This window comes from Garra rufa, chromosome 1, assembly GCF_049309525.1.
Source record: "Garra rufa chromosome 1, GarRuf1.0, whole genome shotgun sequence".
Taxonomy (NCBI): Eukaryota; Metazoa; Chordata; class Actinopteri; order Cypriniformes; family Cyprinidae; genus Garra; species Garra rufa.
Genome location: NC_133361.1, coordinates 51,670,463 through 51,691,801, shown reverse-complemented (window position 1 = coordinate 51,691,801; position 21,339 = coordinate 51,670,463). Strand labels below are relative to the sequence as shown.

Here is a 21,339-nt window from a genome sequence, read left to right as displayed (position 1 = left end):
CAATTCCCATGTGCAGCACTGTATTCCCAGTCTTCTCAAGCTACTTGGCAACAACAGTTTCTTGCAAGATGTCTTAGACATTACCACTGTTAGTTCTCATCTCATCAAATGGCACGTGATAACCAAAGATACATTTCATTATCATTTTCTGAATATACACTGTTCAAAAGTCTTGGATCAGTAAGATTTAAACAAACAAACAAACAAACAAACAAACAAACAAACAAACAAACAAACAAAAAACAGTTCATGGTAGCAATTGACTTCCATTGTATTTTTTTCCATACTATGTAAGTCAATGGCTACCGTCAACAACTTGGCTACCAACAGGGTGAGTAAATGATGACAGAATTTATTTTTGGCCAAACTATCCCTTTAAGTGAACTGTCCCTGATAGCACACATCCATCTTGGAGACGTCTATTTGACGTCTGCATTCACATCTGCAAGACATCTGAAAGATGTAGTTACCCCTTCAGTCGAATCACTTCGACGTTACATTGGGATCTCGCTTGAGAGACCGATCATCTCTGAGCCTTATTAAAAAAGGCCAATTCAAAAATTGGCGAGTGGACGTGCACGCCGGCCACGCCCCCGTACATACGGGTATATAAGATGTGCACAGTGGTGCCGCGGTTTCCTCCCTGGGCAGACCGGGACTAAAAGAGCAATTTCTCACGGCTGTGTAAAAATGTTCTTTTCAGAATGGCTTTCCGGCCGTGCGCTTCTGGGTGCGGCAGTTACCTCACCTCTCTGGACGGACATGAAAGCTGCTTCACATGTCTGGGCCTCGAACATGCTGAAGCAGCTTTCACGGATGGTTCGTGCGTCCACTGTGAACGCATGACCATGGGGATGTTGAAGACTCGCCGCTCGCTCGCGGGTAGGCCCCCCTCGCGCCCCAAAAGCCCTACGGTCTTCCGCCCGTCAGCATACCCCCGTCGAGATGCCAGAGCAGTACGCCTCCCCGCCATTCGGGCTGGGCGTCTCCTTTGGCGCTCCACAGGAGGAAGAGATATCGGTCGCTGCATCAGAGGGAGAGTCAGGGAGTGAGGACGCTCTTCCGGCGGCGCAGCACCCCTCCGTGGTTGTTGCTCCGTCGGAAATAGACTCCGAGCTCTCGGCTATGCTCCTCCGAGCCGCCAGGGGGATCGGCCTGGAGGTTACTCCATCGCCTGCGGCCGATCCTTCTCGGCTGGACGACTGGTTCCTGGGGAGGGCTCCGGCAGTCAGATTTGACAGCAGTCCCGACTTCACGTGTCCAGTTAGAGTGGTGGGTTAACATCCGCCCTGGATGGAGCTCTGTTCCGATCCCTTCTTAGGCTGTCGGCACACATGCTCACGACGAAGCACATACAAGTATGTTTCCGTCTCCAGGGCTGGGTCGAAGCCATCTACCTGAAGGGCACCCGCTGTCGCGTCTCGATCTTTCCCCGGCGCACACCCCTTCTGCGGTCTGCCCCGGGGATCGAGAGCTTCAGCGCGAGGTGCTTCCATTTGGCCAGTCCCCCTCCTTCCTGCCTTCTTTAGGCCATGGGAGCTCCCCTGTCCCCTCTTCGGCAGACAGGAATTCGCGTCTTCAACCGTCTCTTCGACTGGTGCTTTACCAGCCCACTCGTGAGTTCCGTTGTGCGAATACAGGGACCTGGTGCTTCGGCACCCCCGCCATCTGGTCCTTCAGGCCAACTGAGGGAATCCTTTTCCTCGGTCGGGAGCCCGACTCGGTCCACAAGACGGCCCGCCTTGCTACCAAGAGTGCGCAGTCAGTGCTGTAGTCCCTGAGCTAATCAGGCACAATACAGCGGTCCTCTCAAAATCAGAGGCTCCTGGGGCACATGACAGCTCTAGCCGCTTGCCGCTAAGCTTGTTTCATGTGAGACCGCTTCAGCACGATCGACTCCCATGATGGGCATGGCATCTTGTCTCACTCCGGACTGGCGTTTTCCCGCAGTATTGCCGACAAGTCAGCCCGTGGCTTACCACGGGTTGGGTTGCCATGTACGACAGAGGCTTACAGCTCCTCCCCATCTGCTCCCATGGAGTCCAACGTGGCAGATTTTGCTACTTGCCATTCACTTGAAGCAGGGAAACTCAACCGTGCAGCCGGTCGGTTCCCACGGCAGTCCACCCACCTGCAGAATGGCGACTCCACCCCGTGACGCAGCTAGTTGGAGTTATATCGGCAAGGCCTAGCCACATCTGCTCGCCCTTCCGATTCCTCCCATTGCCAGAGTAACACTGGCACACAGCTGACCTCCGGGGCCCAAGTACGCCCTTCCCCAGCGAGCCTCCTTGCGCAGACTCTGTGCGAGTCCAGGGAGGACGAGGAGTAAGTCTGTAGGTTGCGCTACAAGGATGGCCCACCCGGACTTGGGTCTTAGTAACCATTCCCTCGCGGCAGTCCCTCCCTGTAAGGGCACGGTTTGACACCGTAGACCTCTCCGGCCTTCCACAAGCCGTGATACAAACTATCACTCAGTACTGAGCTCCCTTGACACAGGCAGGCTTACGCACTGAGATGAGGTCTATTTGCTGGCATTTGCAGGCACAGAGATACACGATTGCAGTAGTGCTTCCTTTCCTGCAGGAGAGTTGGAGCGCAGGCTGTCCCCTCGACTCTCGGAATATATGCCGCCGCTTAGCCGCATATCACATGCAGTAGATGGAGCAAAGTAGGTAAGCACCCACTGGTCGTGAGGTCCCTCAGAGGTGCCCAGACCGCACCTCATACCCTCTTGGACCCCCCCGTCGCCCTTCAGGGCCGCGGGGCGCTCCATTTGAGCCACTGGCCTCAGTCGAGCTAGAATTCCTGTCATTAAGACAGCGCTCCTGACTGCCCTGGCTTCCATCAAGAGGGTAGGAGACCTACAACCTTTCTCTGTCAGTGAAGCGTGTCTAGAAATCGGGCCCGGCGACTCTCACGTTACAACCTGAGACCCCGGCCCGTTTATTGTGCCCAAGGTTCCCCACCACGCCTTTCCGTGATCAGGTGGTGAACCTGCAAGCTCTGCCCTGGAGGAGGCAGACCCAGCCTTGCGATGTTGTGTCTATAAATATGTGAAAATGGAATCACTCGGCACTTCAGGCGCACCGAGCACCTTATCTGCTTCGGGATTCAGCAGAAAGGGAATGCTGTCCCCAAACTGAGGTTGGCTCATTGGGTGGTAGATGCCATCTCCCTGTTATATCCAGGGACAGCCATGAGCCTTGCTCATGGCACCTCACTAGCAGATGTTGAGAAGCTGCGGGCTGGGCGACACCAAGTACCTTCGCCAGGTTCTACAACCTTTGCGTAGAGGCCGTTTCTCCCGTGTCCTAACATAAGGACTTACAGGTGAGCGGGAGACCGGCTGGTGTCAGTTTGCTGCGCCATTCCCACGAGGATCTGTGCGCTATTCCCCAGGATGTAGCCCCTTGGTGAACCCTGGGTCCTCCATGCCCCGCAGTCAGGGCTAGATGCGGAGTAGTTCTGACTGTGCTCCTGCCAGGGTCTCCTTCGCCCCGCAGGTTGTGGCTATACCTTTCAATATTTCCACCGGAGGATCCCGCTGTTTCCCTCGTGTATCCCTAAAAACCTTTATGGATATATTGAATTATTCTCATTTCCACATGTAAAATTTTCATGTGCTCCGCCCCCCCAACCCATGCTTCAGTACAACTGGCATCCCTGGAAAGGCCCCCTTATTGGGCCTCAGGGCGTTGGGAAGGTTACGTTACACTCCGCCTGCCGGCACGTATACTTGTCGGCACGTGAAGTTGTGTGTAACGCGGTGCCAGGGTCGTGGCCTGTTCCATGGGTGTCACAGTTATGTCTGTTTATGTATTTGGTTTCGCCCATTGTCTCCCCCTGTTGATCTATGTCTTTTGGTTTAGCCCATCGTGTGTGTGATTTCCGGCACCTGTCTTGGTAATTAGTCACCCTTTATAAGTCTGTTTGGTTCTTGAGTTCTCTGTCGGTCTTTGCAAATGTTTGATGTCGATCGTGTGTGGATGTATTTTTGTTCCTGCCTGTTTCTGCTTGTGATTCTAAAGACTTTATTAAATGTAATAGTGTTTATAGTATACCTCGTCTCGTCTCGTCTTCTCCAGCACGCTAACTCATAACAGAAAGACCGACCTACAACAGTTTACCCGGCACCTTCTCCTGCGTTTATTTTTCCGTTTTCATTTTTCTCAGTGTTTTGTTTTTTGATTTAAATGGACACTACAGTGCAACTTCTCCTCCTGAGGCAGGGGGAATGCTCCCTTGAGGACCACACACGTGAGTTTCTCCTCCTGGCAAACCAGTCTCATTCCCCGCATAGCAGCCTTATCGTCTACTATCACGTTGGACTAAATTCCACCACCAAAGCGCTGCTATCCGGGAAGGGTCCTCTTGGGAGCTTGCCGGACTACATCGAGTGGGTGTTGGCGTCCTGTCAATCATCCTGGACTATCGACTTCGTCGAAGAGGACGTCAGCCACACTCCAGACCCAGAACCCAGCCCAACATCACCCCGACAGGCGGAGTGGCAGCCCGAGCCCACCGACGATGGAGAGCCAGAGCCGAGAGCGACAGAGCCAGAGCCTGAGCCATCGGACCAGGTGCGAGAGCCGGCTGTAACATCCGGGACGGTGGAATGTCAAGTGGAGCAAGAGAGGGCGATAGAGAGCCCTGCCCACTGCACCACCACTGGGGGTGAGCTTGAGTATCATTCTGGGGACTTAATTGACTTTTTCTCCGAAGTGTCTGTGCATGAATCATGTGATTTAATAGACTTTTTCACGGAACCACTGGCAGACATAAACTTCCCACCCACCCACCCACCCTCTTCAGCCCACACCCATGTCTGTCTGCACACCGCTGTCCCCTGACAGCCCCTCAGCTCACCCTCAGTTCACCACCTGTGCAGTGGGCTCGCCGCGGGGCTGCCGGTTTCCATCGGCGTCTAGGTTGGAGGATCCCTCTGCTCCGCCTCCAGCCTCCGAGTCCAGGACTCCGCCTCGGCCCTTCGACCCTGCGGTTCCACCACGGCTCTCGACACCCTCCTCTCCACCATCGTCCGTCGATCCACCAGCTCCACCGGGCTCCATCGTCTTTCCGGCTCCGCCCTGGTCAGTCGTCACCCCATCAGCTCCTCAGGACTCTGCTCCTCCGGCTGCGCCTCGTCACGCCGTCCCACCGGCTCCTTGGGACTCCTCCTTCCTGCGGGCACAGCCTCCATCCTCTGTCGCTCCGGCTCCGCCGCGGACCTCCGGATCTCCGCCTCCGCATCGGCCGCCAGAGCCTCCTGTTCCACCTTGGCCCTCCGGAGCCTCGGCGTCACCCTGGATCTTCGGCTCTCCGTCTCTGCCTCGGGCTCCTCCTCCACCGGCTCCGCCTCCGTCGGTCGGCCCCATGGAGCCGGCATGCATTCTTCCACCATGGTTCCTCCCTCCGTCGGCTCCTCCGTGGGCCGTCATCCTGGCTGTGGTCTGGGTCTGTTCCTCCTGCCCTGGATCCCTCCTGTCTCCTCCCTGGCTCCTCCCACCATCGTCGCCCCCTTGGACTGTCTGTCTTCTCACCTGGACTTTTGTTTTGGTCCCCCTCCTGGGGTGGCGTCCTCCGCCGAAGCCCCCTCCATTATGGACTCTGGTTTTCTGTTTTTTCGCCCTTCTTTTTTGTTTTGTCTTTCTTTTTCTACGGCGCGAGGACGCGCCTATTCGGAGGGGGGCGTAATGTCACAGTTATGTCTGTTTATGTATTTGGTTTCGCCCATTGTCTCCCCCTGTTGATCTGTGTCTTTTGGTTTAGCCCATCGTGTGTGTGATTCCCGGCACCTGTCTTGGTAATTAGTCACCCTTTATAAGTCTGTTTGGTTCTTGAGTTCTCTGTCGGTCTTTGCAAATGTTTGATGTCGATCGTGTGTGGATGTATTTTTGTTCCTGCCTGTTCCTGCTTGTGATTCTAAAGACTTTATTAAATGTAATAGTGTTTATAGTATACCTCGTCTCGTCTCGTCTTCTCCAGCACGCTAACTCATAACAATGGGTCAGTTCCCAATGTAACGTCGAAGTGATTCGACTGAAGGGGTAACTTCTAGGTTACGAAGGTAACCCACGTTCCCCGAAGGAGGGAACGGAGACGTTACATTCCCCTGCCACGCCCCTGGCGTCGCGTTGACGCCGGGTTGATCGGCTCTTCAGCGAAAACCTGTTTGAGTCCACGTCCACTCGCCAATTTTCAATTGGCCTTTTTTAATAAGGCTCAGAGATGATCGGTCTCTCAAGCGAGATCCCAATGTAACGTCTCCGTTCCCTCCTTCGGGGAACGTGGGTTACCTTCGTAACCTAGGCGTTTCCTCACCTGCAATACGTCTATTAGACGTTTCCCATCAGATGTCAAATAGACGTCTATTATATGTCTTTAAGATGTTTATAAATTAGAATGTATGTAAAACTGACATCTTACAGACGTCTGTAAGTGTTTTATCTCAGTTGCAATATGTATTTTATAAGATAATACTTCATGATATTCATAAGTTATGCTGTTCGTGCCTAAATGAGCCTTAACGTTTCTCACAAATTTGAATTGCGATGGGGTGCTGACGCAGAGGTCGCTTTTAACAGGGAAACGTAAGAAGTAAGTTTTTTACTTAATTTAAAATATGTATTTTATGACGTCATATTTATTTATGATATTTATGTGTTGTGCACTTATGAACTTTCTCAGAGCTATATTTTCTTTCACTCCCAATGCGGAGCAGACGGGGAAGCTGGTTTTATTCCAAGTAGGGATAACTGCAGCCTGGAGCAATGGGCGTGCCGAAAGGTGAGGACAATTTTATGTGTCACATACACAGTTATGCACTGTATGTTATGAAGTGAAATGCTTATGACTGCTAATAACCTATGAAATTTAGAATTTAGAGAAGGAAATTCCAGTATAGAAACAGAGAATAAGACAATTTTACAAATTAGAAAAAATAGAGAAATATGGATTAATTTACATTATGTACAATATAGAATAAAATAACAATAACAACAATAAAATAGTAGAAAAAAGTAACAATGGATATAATAAATATACAGAAAATGGAATGTGCAGTTATGGGCAAGACAATGTGCAAATGTATAGATATGTGCAATATCACAGTCACAGTTGAAGTACACAGTACAGATGGGGTACTCGGACTCGAGTCCGGTCTCGAGTACAATTTTTAGCGGACTCGGACTTGTCACGGACTCGGATGCATTTTGACTCGGACTTGACTCGGACTCGAGCTTTTCGTACTCTGGAATTATTGCCGAGTCCAGGGACAGTTGATGGAAATTTTTTACTGACTCGATACATTATTACGAAAGTGACATTCAGTACGTGTTTAAAAGTCTTGCCAGTACTTAAAAGCCTGCTGGTTTCTTTGCATACACAAACACCCAAAGCAGGCTCACCAAAAGCGCCCCTCAGTCAGCATGTGAATGTTGAAATAAGCATTCTTTTGCATGTTATTGCTACACGTTTACACGAAAAGTAATATCAAAAAGTACATCCGGTCTTAAAGCGACAGCAGCGTAAACCTGCAGGAGCAGACTGCGTCATATCACATTTACCTATTTTATCTCACAATCCAGAATTTTTTTATATGTCGTTTATATGTTGTATTTCGGACTTTATAACTCAATTTACCTCAACAGTAGTGAGTTTGTCAGCTATAAGGGAAAAAAATGCCAGAAGTGTGGGATTCATTTATTCATTAATTCTCATTAATTTTGTGCTGAAAAGGGAAAAGGGAGGATGACTTTTCTTATCAGAATTGTGAGATATAATCTTGGAATTGTGAAATTTTTAAATATAAACTCAAATTTACTTTTTTTACTCTTTTATTCTCTGGCTTCCATAGACTTCTACTTAAAAACTGTCATTAACCCTCACAGCCTCATTTTCATCCAAGAAAAAAATAAATAAATGCCATCTACCCTATCTAAGGTCTAACCATTCATCATATAAAACCCAAAACACAACCACAGAGATAAGAGGTTCCTACCCACCCCGTTGAATTTATACATTTACTATATAACAACAAATAAAGTCAAGTCCTGTCCTGCCCTTTAATTTTTCACATTCTGAAAGCTATTTCACTCTGAAATATGTCACAATACATAAGCTATAACTTCTGTTACATGAATTTTTAGTTTGCTAAGCAGGACACTAATTATTATTTCCTCGCTTCTGGACTGACAGATTTCCAGTCAACAATACCTACACAAGTAAAAAAAAAATAAATAATAATAATAATAATAATAATAAACACTCTGAATTAATGCAATAAACTTTATATTTATTTTTAAAAACCTTGTTTAGTTAATAAAATAGTTAAATATATTTAGACAGCTCTTTTTACCATATAAGTTGTGTCAAAGCAACCTTACAGTATTAAAATATCAAAGTAGGACAATAGTGTGTCAATAATGCAAAAGTTGCAAAGTCACATTGAAGAGGACTCATCTGGACTCACCTTCCCATGGCCTTGCACCAGCGGTTGTTTAGGTCAGTGTTAACGATGTTAAATATAAAAATATAAATATAAAAACAATGTAAATGTATATATATATATATATGTGTGTGTGTGTGTGTGTGTGTGTGTGTGTGTGTGTGTGTGTGTGTGTGTGCACATTTACATTGTTTTTATATTTAACATTGTGGTAACCTACTGTACTTGCCATTTAACGAGTCTTTAACCTTATATTGATCAACAACAGTAACGTTAAACTGATTCCTAAAAGCTGCAAGATATAACATAAAGTAAGTTGCATTAGAACAAGCTATCGTAATATAGATAATTACGTTATATAAATCAGAATCAGAATCAGAATGAGCTTTATTGCCAGGTACGTTTACACATACTAGGAATTCGTTTTTGTGACAGAGCTCCACAGTGCTACAGAATGACAGTGACAAGACGATACATATTATAAAAAGAACAATATACAAGTATACAAGACAGACAATGTGCAAAAACAGCGAAGACATTTGAATGGAAGTAAGTATGTGCATTAAATAAATAACTGAAAAATGAATAAAGAGTGTATAGTGTTGTATGTTCCACGATCAAGTGTTCATGAGATGGATTGCCTGAGGAAAGAAACTGTTTCGGTGTCTGGTCGTTCTAGTGCTCAGTGCTCTGTAGTGCCGACCAGATGGTAACAGTTCAAAGAGCGAGTGTGCTGGATATGAGGGGTCCAGAGTAATTTTGGCAGCCCGTTTTCGTACTTTGGATAAGTATAGATCTTGAAGGGTAGGGAGGGTTGTACCAATGATTCGCTCAGCAGTCCGGACTATTCGACGTAGTCTTCTGGGATCAGAATTGGTAGCTGAGCTGAACCAGATGGTAATTGAAGTGCAGAGGACGGATTCAATGATGGCAGAGTAAAACTGTTTCAGCAGTTCCTGTGGCAGGTTGAGCTTCCTCAGCTGGCGGTGGAAGTACAGTCTCTGCTGGGCCTTTTTCACAATGGAGTCTATGTGAATGTCCCACTTCAGGTCCTGAGAGATGGTATTTCCAAGGAACCTGAATGACTCCACTGTGTTTACAGTGCTGTTCATGATGGTGAGTGGGGGGAGAGCAGGGGGGGTTTTCCTGAAGTCTATGATCATCTTCACAGTTTTGAGCGTGTTGAGCTCCAGGTTGTTATGACTGCACCAGACAGCCAGCTCTTTTACCTCCTGTCTGTAAGCAGACTCGTCACCGTCCTGAATGAGGCCGATAAGTGTGGTGTCGTCTGCGAACTTCAGGAGCTTGACAGAGGGGTCTTTGTAGGTACAATCATTAGTATACAGGGAGAAGAGCAGTGGGGAGAGGACACAGCCCTGAGGGGCGCCAGTGCTGATTGTACGGGTACTGGATGAGAATTTTCCCAGCCTCACTAGCTGCTGCCTGTCTGTCAGGAAGCTGTTGATCCACTGACAGACCGACGTGGGCACAGAGAGCTGAGTTAGTTTGGGCAGGAGGAGGTTTGGGATGATGGTGTTAAAGGCTGAACTGAAGTCTACAAACAGGATCCTCACATAAGTCCCTGATTTGTCCAGATGCTGCAGTATGAAATGTAGACTCATGTTCACTGCATCATCTACGGACCTGTTTGCTCGATAAGCAAACTGCAGGGGGTCCAGTAAGGGTCCGGTGATGTCCTTCAGATAAGCCAGAACCAGTTTTTCAAACGACTTCATGACGACAGATGTTAGCGCCACAAGTCTGTAGTCGTTAAGTCCTGTTATTTTGGGTTTCTTTGGAATGGGGGTGATTTCAGAGCGTTTCAGAGAGGCGGGGACTTCACACAACTCCAAAGACCTATTGAAGATCTGTGAGAAGATGGGCGCCAGCTGATCTGCACAGGTTTTCAGACAGGCTGGTGTCACACCGTCAGGGCCTGGTGCCTTTCTTCTTTTGTTCTTTTTGAAGACCTGGCGCACCTCATCTTCACTGATTTGAATGGGAGTTGCAGGAGTGGGGGAGAGGGGTGACGTTGGAGGTGTGAATGGTGTTTTTTAAAGCATAGATAAAAATGATGAATTACACCATATCTTACCGCCGCCATCTTCTCTTGTCTAAATGAAATTACTTACTGGTATGTTTAACGCTAATTGGCCTTCTTCTTCTTAAAGTTTGTTTGACGGTTTGCAAACCAACTGATAAGTGCTTTACCGCCACCTGCTGGTCTGGAGTGTAAAACAAAAGTTTAACGCTGATTGGCCAGTACACTAAAACTCCTTTCACCAATCAGAAACCTTTTGGCACGCCCATAGACCTTTCTCACAACTTCCATATTTTGCACCGGAAATACGCAATTGCTGTGTAAACCTATTTCCGCCGGTATGTCGGTTAAACAACAAAGATGGCGCAAACATCAAACAAGAGTTGTTGTAGCGTACCGGGATGTTCTTGTAATGCCCAAAAGCAACCTTATTTATCTTTTCACTCCTTCCCTGCTAACGAAGCAGTTAAACGAAAATGCGTTCAAACTATTCGGTGGGATGAAGGACCAACTTTTTCAATTAAAAGGAGGAGTACTCATGTCTGCAGCATGAAAACCTGCCCGTCTACTATTACATTTGATACTATGACAAGCAAACACATGAACATAAACACAGACATTGCCAGAGAAAATAAAATGTTAACTGATGATGACAGTATTCGGCTAATGTTAATATTAGGCTATCGTCGCTAGCTGCTACACACAAGACGTTCACTTAGACCAAAGGCAGACAGTAGGTGCGTTCCATTCGACCATAAGTGGACTGCGAAGTGGTCTTCACAGGGTATTCCATCATCTTAAAGGGATAGTTCACCCAAAAATGAAAATTTGATGTTTATCTGCTTACCCCCAGATAATTTTAAATTACCCGGCTTTCTGCTGTGTTGACATTACACAGGAAGTCTGCATACCCTGCGATTGCGTATTTCCGGTTTCTGTGAGAAAGGTCTACTGCTCCAGGCTGCAGCTACCCGTCTCTAAACACTGGGCAATTTGCTGTGTATGGATTAGTTTAATATGAGGTATGTGTGTTGCTGTTACTGTATGACAAAATGACTCATTATGAAAGATGTTTTCATTTTATAATACTGTAAAAAAATCAACCACATACAATTGAACAAAATATTTGTTATATTTTTCTTTAAAAATTTTATCAGATGAATAAACAAAGTTCATCATAAAATGAAGTACAGGTTATTTTTTTTCTTCTTTTAATGGGAGCATGAGGAAATGGATCTCATCTCATGTACATTGACACACTATAAACACACATTGCACGTTCTCTGATAGGTATGTGAAATTGAGTCGTCATTCATTGCCCCTTATGTCATACATAAAGTAGGCATTAAATCATGTGACATTAATGAAAATACATTTTGTAAATGTGTGGCAGCAAAGAGAGCAGCTCATATAACCAATTCAGTGTTGACTGTGAAAATGTGATATTTTGATACCACACAGGATATAGGATATATACTATTAAAAACATTTTTTTTTTTGGTCAATTCGTGAATTACGTAGGCCTAATGCAAGCACATTTTATGTGGCAACTGCAGCCTGTATCATACCTGTTTTTTTCCTGGGATTCTCCCGTATCTTAGGCCTAAAATAGGCCCGTGCTAACATAGCATTTATTATGCTACAGTAGCCTATAGAAACTATAAAATATATTTTCAGCCTTATTCTGTGATAAAGATGTTAAATAAAATGTGTATAATTTTTAACAAATCATAAACTTGCCATTAGGGAAATATAGCAAAAATACTACAGAATACAAATGGTTGTCATCAGTGTATTTTAGGCTATTTCTTAACAAAGTAAAAGAGATAAGAAAAAATAAAAAAACCTGTCAGACCTGACCTTGACTGTGAGTAATAAATGCATATAATACCAAAACAGAGAGGAAATGCAGCACCTGTCAATAATGTAGGGTTTTGTTCATAGATACATATAACATAATTCCAGAAGGTGCTTATTATTGAGCCCACATGCATCTGTCAGGTCTGTCTTTAGATACTGATTGACATGTTGTCTTGTCATATCATTGTAGATATAAAATATTAAACCAAGTGATATCTGCACAAATATTATGTAGGCCTTTCCAAGAACTAGCTAGAAAAGCTTTTTCCTATAAATTAACATTGTCTAACTATTCTGAATTAAATTGAGTGATTTAAGACAGGGTAAAGAGAAGAAAGAGAGGAAGGATGTGGGGACAGATGTATTCATGTTTGATATGTGTTATTGTTTCCTGTTTGAGTTCATAGTTTCTAAGGTAATGTCAGCCATTACAGAAAGTACTGAGCTCTTTTTTTTGTGAGTTCTTCAAAACTTATTTTGTGTTAGAAGAAAGAAGTCAAGCAGTTTGGAACGACATGAGAGTGAGTAAACTATCTCTTCAACACACTGCTTAATTTTTTTATATTTTTGTTTGTCATTCTCCAAAAACAGCCATTTTGGGTTCTATGAAGAGAGATGGGCAAGTAAGGTTGTATGTCATAATTCTTCTTGATGGAACTCATTGCATCCCAGAGGATTGTCCAAAAAGGTTTTGTATAGAAACTTCCAGATGAAAATGGCATAGCCTGTGGGCCATGTGACTGTATATTTTACAGCTATATATTAGGCCTATATATATTTGAGCTAAGTTTGCCATAGCCCTGTAAGTAATCAACAATTAGCTCGCTAACCTTCTACAAATAAACAGAACTTTTATGTCAGGTATGTTTTAATTGTTTTAAACAACCACAACCACAAAGACAACCGTCATGGTCACTGACAACAGTAAGTTCTTAATTGTTCAGGTGTGTCGTCTTAGTTATCCTAGTTTGGTCTGTGTATTTAAGTTCCTGTCTGTTCAGTTTGAGTTTGTCGGGTCTTATACATCAATGTTATATGTCTTTCTCCTTTATGTGCAGTATATGTGTGGATGTGTGTGGATCTATTACAGACTGTTAACCTGGAACTTTAAGAGTGTGGCAAGGATAACATTTAAAAAACTAAAAAAGGTAGGAGTGAGGGCTGTTGAATTCCAGCAGGAGAAATAAACAATGGAATGGATATCTATTTTGGAAAGCAAGACAGCACATACTAAAAGTGTTGAAGATAACTTGGGGACTATATTTATAACATAACATCATTGAAAAATGTTTTGAGGTTTTTATAATGTCATGGTTGATATTTCTTGTGGAAGCTGATTACTATGCACAGAGGACATGATAAAATTGATTGTATGAAAATGTGTGTAAAATACAAAGCAGTATTTTTATAGTATCAGTATATGCTATAGTAGCAGTATTTGTGTCTATTATCTCAGTTTAAGTGATGAAGAATATATAATTCAAGCCATTTCCTTTAAATATGTGACTCGTTCTACAGAAAATATGAGTAAGCATATCAATAGAGACTGAAAAGTCCCACATAACATTGCTTTTTAATAATGTATTTGAAATAGAGCTGCATCTGTTGCATTGCATTAATCTACATGCTGTACAATAGCTAAAATGATTACATGTCGCACTGTAGATCGCACCATAAAGTCAGCAACCCAATGGACCCGTTAGATTTGAAAACGAATGAAGAGTTGCTGTTTTTCTTTCACCGGAAAAAGGCAGAGATGTCCTGCATACAACAGCCGCACAAACTCCTCACTCAGCTGCGCGACCACGATCTGGTGCCGGAGAAACTTTTTGAGGTAGAAGCACACCCACCTTTACACATCCTCTCTCTCATCCACCCCGTCTGATATAGCAAACTCACGCTAAACAATAGGTTCCATACCCTGGTGTTAGTAACTTAGTAATTTTACATACATGTATAGCCTACATATTTTGGGGGCATGCATGTACCACCATGGCAATTTTTTTTTTTTTTTTTTGTACATGGTACCATAATAATACTATTTAGGGCATTCAACCATATTTCTGGGGGCATGTACTATGGCAATTTGGCAATTTCATTGTTTTGTTTTTTTTTTGGAACATGGTACCATAATAATAGTATTTTTGGACATTCAACTATAGTAACAACGTTTTGGGGCATATAGTATGATAATACCCTGATATTTTTGGTGGTATGGTGGTATCATGATAATATTGTTTTTGCATTTAACCATATTAATCCCATGTTTTGGGGCATACCATTTTGTTTGTCATCGTACCCTAGAAACTTCCATCTTCCTTTATATCTTCCTCTCTTTTCTTGTGTGTAGAATGTGAAAAACATGCATACTCGTAAGCAGAAGGAGAAGGTCGTCTATGAGGTTCTGGACTGGCTGGAGAAAGATAGATCTCAGGACATACGACAGTTCTGGCGCTGTGTGTTTGAAGATCATATCCTGCAGCTGTATCCGACACTACGCATGCTCAGAAACAGTCTGCTGGACAGTCAGTAGTTTTGATTATTATCAGCTTTGTTATCTAGAGGCTCACACCATGTTACTATGCTGTGATAGAGCAAGAACGGCTTAATTTATATATACAGCATCTTTTTATTCTTCTTTTTTTGACCCAGGCCCTATCAAACTCTCTGAGAAACTTCCAGATGTTGAGACAGTGACAGAGAAGGAGAGTGAAGGAAAGTCAGAGAAAGGGAAGAAGAGGAACTACAAAAGAAAGAGAAGTCAAGATGATAGAAATCGTGAGGATAAAGCTTCATCACCCAGTCGGGAGAAACCAGCTAAAAAACCCACATCCCGTGAGTGCCTGAACTGCAGCGGTTTTCTTCAGGGTTATAGTTAACACTGTCTGAAAGCAGTAATGTGTTTTATTCCTTAAGACTCAAAAACAAGCTTTGGTTTTGTGGAGGAAAGTGATCCTGAAGATATCCAGGAACAGAGAGGGAGAGTTGAGGAAGAGGAGAAGGAAGAAGAAGACATGGCCGATCTGTCTGTTTTTGAGGCTCCCTCTTTACCAGTCACCTGTGTTTCACTTACTGGGACTCTCGACAAATACAGGTTTGCGTCAGGTACGTTATTGCACTGATTTTTGTGTAGAACTTTGTTTTGTCTGTGTTGAAGGATTGAGTGAGAAGTGTTTCTGTTGTGTTGCAGGGAGTCGTGGGAAGTGTATACGTACTGAGGAAAGATGGTTCACTCCGGAGGAATTTGTAAAGCAGGAACAGACTCTCACTGGTGGACACTGGAAGAAAGATATTCTGTGCCATGGAAAAACACTCAACTTTTTACTTCAGGTAACAAATTGGAGAGCGCATACAAAAAGCATAAGTATTTATTCATTTGCTTGTTTATTTATTGTTTGTTTGTAATTTCTAGAAAAAGGTCCTGCGCATCCATTCCCTTCTGTGTGAATGTGAAAAATGCAGTACTCAAGAGGAAGATGTGGTGAGAAACATCGTTACCTGACATATTAAATCAAAAGCAGTCAACATAAAAATAATTAATGATATTAACTTAAATTCTTAACAGTCTTTTAAATGTGTACATTAAAGTGTATATGATCATTAAAATAATTTTCATAGAATAAAGTCGTGAAAATCACTAACCATTTTATGTAACATTTTCATTTTATTGTTTATTTTTATATTGTCTTTATATTTTCATTTTACATTTTCTGCTTAAAGAAAACTAAGCCTATCTTAGTAAGATTATAATTTTATTTTGCGTAGTGACAACTCCTTTTCATTATTTTTCATACTTTCCATCACTTGTTCTAAACCTGTATTGATGAGTTTCTTTCTTCTGTTCCCATTATGGTTATGGAAATAATGTCAAAACACATGCAAAAATCTACATTACACATACTTAATATCGAATGCCCATTTTCCACAAGTTGATATGATTCTTTAGGGTCTTAATGAAAAGTCTCTAATATACTTTGGTTAAAAAATCTCGATAGTAGTGAAAATCAGCTCTGCAAAATATCAGCTCATTTTACACATGGACCCTTCAAAGATGCATAAAAAACCTTTATACTCACTTCTGCTGTGGGTGAAGCTGCATTACGAACAATTTGCATGAACTAGACGCTTATGTAGATAGGGATCGGTATCCTTTTAAAAATTAATGTAATATTGTCCTTTGACTTTATTTCTGTGATGATAGAATGTTATGTTGTGTCATGTCCTCTGACTAGATGGACCAGAACAATGATGACGAGTGTTACGTGTGTCGCTCTGAGGAAGATCTCGCATGTTGTGACGAGTGTCCACGAGCTTTTCATTCAGACTGTCACCTACCAGCTGTAGATGAAGACTCACCTGGGTGAGAGAGACAAACAGAACAGAAATCATTAAATCAGCAAGTGTACTGTACATTCATTATATATGTGTGTGTTTGCTTGTAGGGAATGGATTTGTACCTATTGTGTGTTAAGAAACAGTCAACAATGGCGTGACCCCATTAACATGTCTGAACAAGAGGTTTTCAATGCCCCAGTGTCTCAATACATATTGGTAAACACACACACAAATTCAACATCTTTATATAGGTGCTCATATTTTGTAACAGCCTTCAATGCCTTAAAGTACTGCCTACATAGGCTGCTCATCAGGTTTAGAAACAGAACAAATATTTATGGGCCTAATTATGGATATGTGTGTTGTTTGTCATCTTTAGCACTGCCGCTGCCTCCTGTTGTGTGTGTACAGAGACATCCAGAAGGTGTTTGTCAAGGATCCACGCAAAATGGTGAGATTCTTGTTTTTTTCTTGCTGTCTTTTACATGTCAATTAACTTCAGAATTTTACTCTTTTCATGAAATAGTTTATAATAGAATAGAAATGATGAAAAATATAACATGAATTTACAATGCATTAAAACCAGAAATAAAATGACTTCCAGGAGCCCAGATACTCTGAGTTCATAACTCAGCCGATGTGGCTGGACAAAATAAAGCAGAAGTTGGAAAGTAAAGAGTATGAGACGGTAGGAGCGTTCGTCTCAGACTTTCAGCTCATTTTCAACAACTGTCGTACGTTCAATAGGGTAAGATTGGAACAGGTTACATAATACATACAACACCAAAAGACAAATCAAAAGTTTGTTAAAAATTAAATTGTTTTTAATGTGTTATACGTGGATACATATCTTGGACATTATTGATGATTATTGTTGAGATGATTAACTTTACAAGAGGACATTTGATTTTTGACAGATTGTTTTGTGTTTTGTTCTCTTGCTCTTTAAAGGACAATGAGCTTAGCCGAATGGGTGCCAAGCTAAAGGAAATATTCGAGGAAGAGTTCAAGAAAATCTTCTGCAACAAATAAGTCTTTCAAAGATACAGTTGAGATCTGGGTTTTAAATGTCATCATTGTAAACATTGCGATAATGTGGTATAAGGTAAAAATATTTTATTAGACATTTTATTAACTGTCAAACTACTCATGTTATTAATAGACTAGAATGTCCTCAATGTAAGGTGTTTTACATTGGAAGAACTAAAAGGACACACAAAGAACACATATATGTGTCACGACGCGTGTAGGGAAGCGCAACGTGTTGTTTTTGGAGGCTATTTTAATTTTAGTTTTAGTCTAGTCTTTGTGTGAAGCTGTCATTTTAGTTTTTATTAGTTTTAGTCACGTTCATACTCTTTTTAGTCTAGTCAAGTTTTAGTCAACTAAAAGTCTGAGCATTTTAGTCTTATTTTAGTCAGAATTAGCCATGACTATTTTCGTCTAGTTTTAGTCGACGAAAACTGATGACATTTAGTCTAATTTAATCAATAAAACTTGTAATTTGTCTCTTTTTTCTCTTTTATTTACCGATTAATTGATTTATTCCTTATGTAAGTAAAAAAAAAAAAAAATATATATATATATATATATATATATATATATATATATATATATATATATATATTTCTTATGGTTTTTGTAGCACAAGTTGATTTATTTTATGAAACAAATTAAATGCTAATACGGATCCAGGATTAAATGAGGACTTGGACTTTTCTCCTTTTTTATAATGTTTTATTATGATTTGTTTTATATTTGAAGTCATATTTCTTGAGTATGAAAATATGCTGTTTTTGTGACTGTTTAATGTTATAGACAGTTGTTTGTCACGTGACTATGATCAGATGACTTCATGACACTGCTTTTGCCTGTGCCAAGTTTGTTGTTTGCTCTCCCTGAAGAAGGCATGTGCTAAAATGCGTTGGAGTGTTTTTAGATCTTTTTTGGATGTAGCCATCTGATAATAAATGCTTTTTTAATCTGCAAGAGTGCCATGGTCATTCTAAAGTTTTCTTTGTGAGCTGGGTAGCTTTGAATATTCATTAGATCTCATTATATTGTATATAAGATATATATGCACAGTCAGCAGGCTTGCAGCACAGAGATGAGGCGAGAGTATAAATAAGGCTTTAACTAGTCTGAGTCTAAGATGTCAAGCCCACAGATCTTTGGTTGAACATCTGATGAATAGATAGATATGTATACACATTTCTATGGTCTGATGCATATGGCACACAAAATTAGAAACACTTCAGGAATTTCAAAGTCGTCTGATTGGTCGCATTCTACTGGGTTTCTTTAACATTTCACCTGGAAACAAAGATGCTGTGAAGACAAACCCCCTCACTGAAGAAGAAAGTCATCAGGTTTACAACTGAAAATGAGCGCTTATCAGGATCAACTAAATGCTGGATTTTTCAAAATATGTAAATTATGCAGTATAGACTCTCTAAAATAAGTCCTACACACCGGTCTGTTAATTTGGGGACATTTTAACACCCCAAACATGACATGACACAAAATGATTGGTTGCTTTACCTGTCAATCATATGGCCTCTTGGGCGGTCCTTGTCATTCAAAGCGGCCAAGGTTCCCAGACCTTCTGCCATTTTTCTGAAGGTACTGTACTTTGTTATTAGAGAAACATTTTGTTTGTTTGTTCTGCTAGAAATGTAAAATGCAAACGAAAAATGATGACCCATGTACTTTTTCCTCACAGCAACTTTTTTTAAACGTATGTGTATTATTTTTCCATAGTATTATAAAATGAAAACATCTTTCATAGTGACTCATTTTGTCATACAGTAACAGCATCACACATACCTCATATTAAACTAATCCAGTCAGAGTAAACCATAAGCATATAACTGTAAATTCACGTATACAATGAGCACCAAATATAGGGATTCAAATTAAATCTAAAATGTAAATCTAGATATACAGTTTGAGAACTTTGAATCAAACATTAATGCATGGCATAAATGAAATATTAGATTCTGCATTTCAGTCACATTAAGTAGGCAAAATCAGCAGACATATACATGTTGACATTGTACAGATGGTCACAAGATGCTATTTGGCTCATTCTCAGATTATGCTGAAGAACATGATCAAAAGGTTTGACACAAACTTGTGGGATTCATGCAAGAAATATCATTTGTAAAACAAGTAAATTCATCAAATAAGCACCTGGATCTCTCTTATATACATATTAAGAAGCTGTAGCTGTTGTTAATGTCTCAAACTGACTGAAGGTCCTCTGTAATGTTTAGTCAGCACTACTGTGGTCAACTGGCTTCAGAATCCAGATCATCTACTAGACGAGGTTCATTCTCCTTCAGCAATCTGTAGAATTCTGCTTTTACAATATCTCCTCCAGATTCAAGATAATCCAACAACTGTCTTGTTTTTTTTTTGGTGTGGTTTTATAACACGAATTTCACTGTACATTTCCTCTGTAATCATGTTTTTTCCCCTCAGACCATCTGCAATGTCCATCACTGATAAAACTCCATGAATAAGTTGACGTCTGTGTTTCTTCACAAATTCAGATTCTGATTAAAACAAACAAAAAAGATTCAACTTATCAGGAATTTTTGTGCGTAACAGAAAAAAATGATCAACAACTGAGTTTGTACCTGTGAGCCTTCTCTGAGCTGGGAGTTCCGCCTCTTGGCCTGATGTTACTAACAAAACAGAAAAATCTGTCATGAAAACCTTATCCAATTAGGAACTGATCAACAGGACAATCCAGTGACTATTTAATATATTTTAATTCCGAACCATTAGAAACATATCAACAGCACTAGTAATAATAAAGTACTTCACAGATCACAATATTCTATTTAGTTCCAGTCAAAATGTAAAAATAATTTTGAAACAACTGGGAAAAAACACTAATAAACCAAATGTCAAATAAAAGTATATCAAATACAAGTGCACAACTCAGGAAAGAAATGATAATTTAAATCTTATTAATATTACTGAATATGTATTTCACCTTTATATGGCACTAATTCATTTAGCTGTAAGAAATACTGTGTCTGAAGCAAAAGCTTACATAGAATCATATGATTTGGGTCAAATCTATTTTAAGTTAAAAGGATAGTTCAGCCAAAAATGAAAATTCTGTCATTAATTACTCACCCTCACATCATTCCAAACCCATAAAATCTTTGTCATCTTTAGAACAAAAATTAATATATTTTTGATGAAATCCAAGAGCTTTCTGACCCTGCATAGAAGACAACTCAACTGACACATTCAAGGCCCAGAAAGGTATAAGAACAATGATAAATAGTCCATGTGACATCAGTGGGTCAACCTTATTTTTATGGAGCTAAAAGAATACTTTTTGTGCACAAAGAAAACTAAAATAATGGCTTTATTCAACAATTCCTTCTCTTCCATGTCAGTCTTTTCAAACACGTTCACATGAGTACCACGACACGTTTCTTCTTTGTCTATGCAGGGTCAGAGAGATGAACGAAGATCTTACGAGTTTGAAACAACATGGAGGTGAGTAATGAATTTACATTTTTGGGTGAACTATCCTTTTAAGTCTATTTTAAAGCTTCCATTATATCATACTTTTTATTTCATAACTAGTGTTATAATTACACCCAACTTCATATCCATGATAAATTCTAAC

At 41.5% G+C, this 21,339-nt stretch overlaps 1 protein-coding gene across 1 annotated transcript; it reads left to right on the top strand.

The window, feature by feature from the left end:
• The first annotated feature begins 298 nt into the window (after nucleotides 1-298).
• On the top strand, nucleotides 299-17,717 carry LOC141317074 (autoimmune regulator-like). The gene is made up of 14 exons (XM_073832925.1): nucleotides 299-331; nucleotides 4,287-4,507; nucleotides 6,691-6,789; nucleotides 14,016-14,184; nucleotides 14,701-14,875; nucleotides 15,003-15,185; nucleotides 15,267-15,455; nucleotides 15,541-15,680; nucleotides 15,763-15,831; nucleotides 16,583-16,710; nucleotides 16,793-16,901; nucleotides 17,065-17,136; nucleotides 17,290-17,433; nucleotides 17,637-17,717. Exons 1-14 carry the CDS (start codon nucleotides 299-301, stop codon nucleotides 17,715-17,717), a joined length of 1,812 nt encoding a protein of 603 aa, XP_073689026.1.
• The last annotated feature ends 3,622 nt before the right edge of the window (nucleotides 17,718-21,339 follow it).

What these genes read in the sequence shown, in the direction of transcription:
- LOC141317074 (XM_073832925.1), top strand. Translation starts at nt 299, where the DNA reads ATGGCTACCGTCAACAACTTGGCTACCAACAGG. An exon ending in ACAACTTGGCTACCAACAGG is followed by an intron (nt 332 to 4,286) that starts GTGAGTAAATGA and finishes CTGGCAAACCAG; the next exon opens with TCTCATTCCCCGCATAGCAG. An exon ending in CAGAAACAGTCTGCTGGACA is followed by an intron (nt 14,876 to 15,002) that starts GTCAGTAGTTTT and finishes TTTTTGACCCAG; the next exon opens with GCCCTATCAAACTCTCTGAG.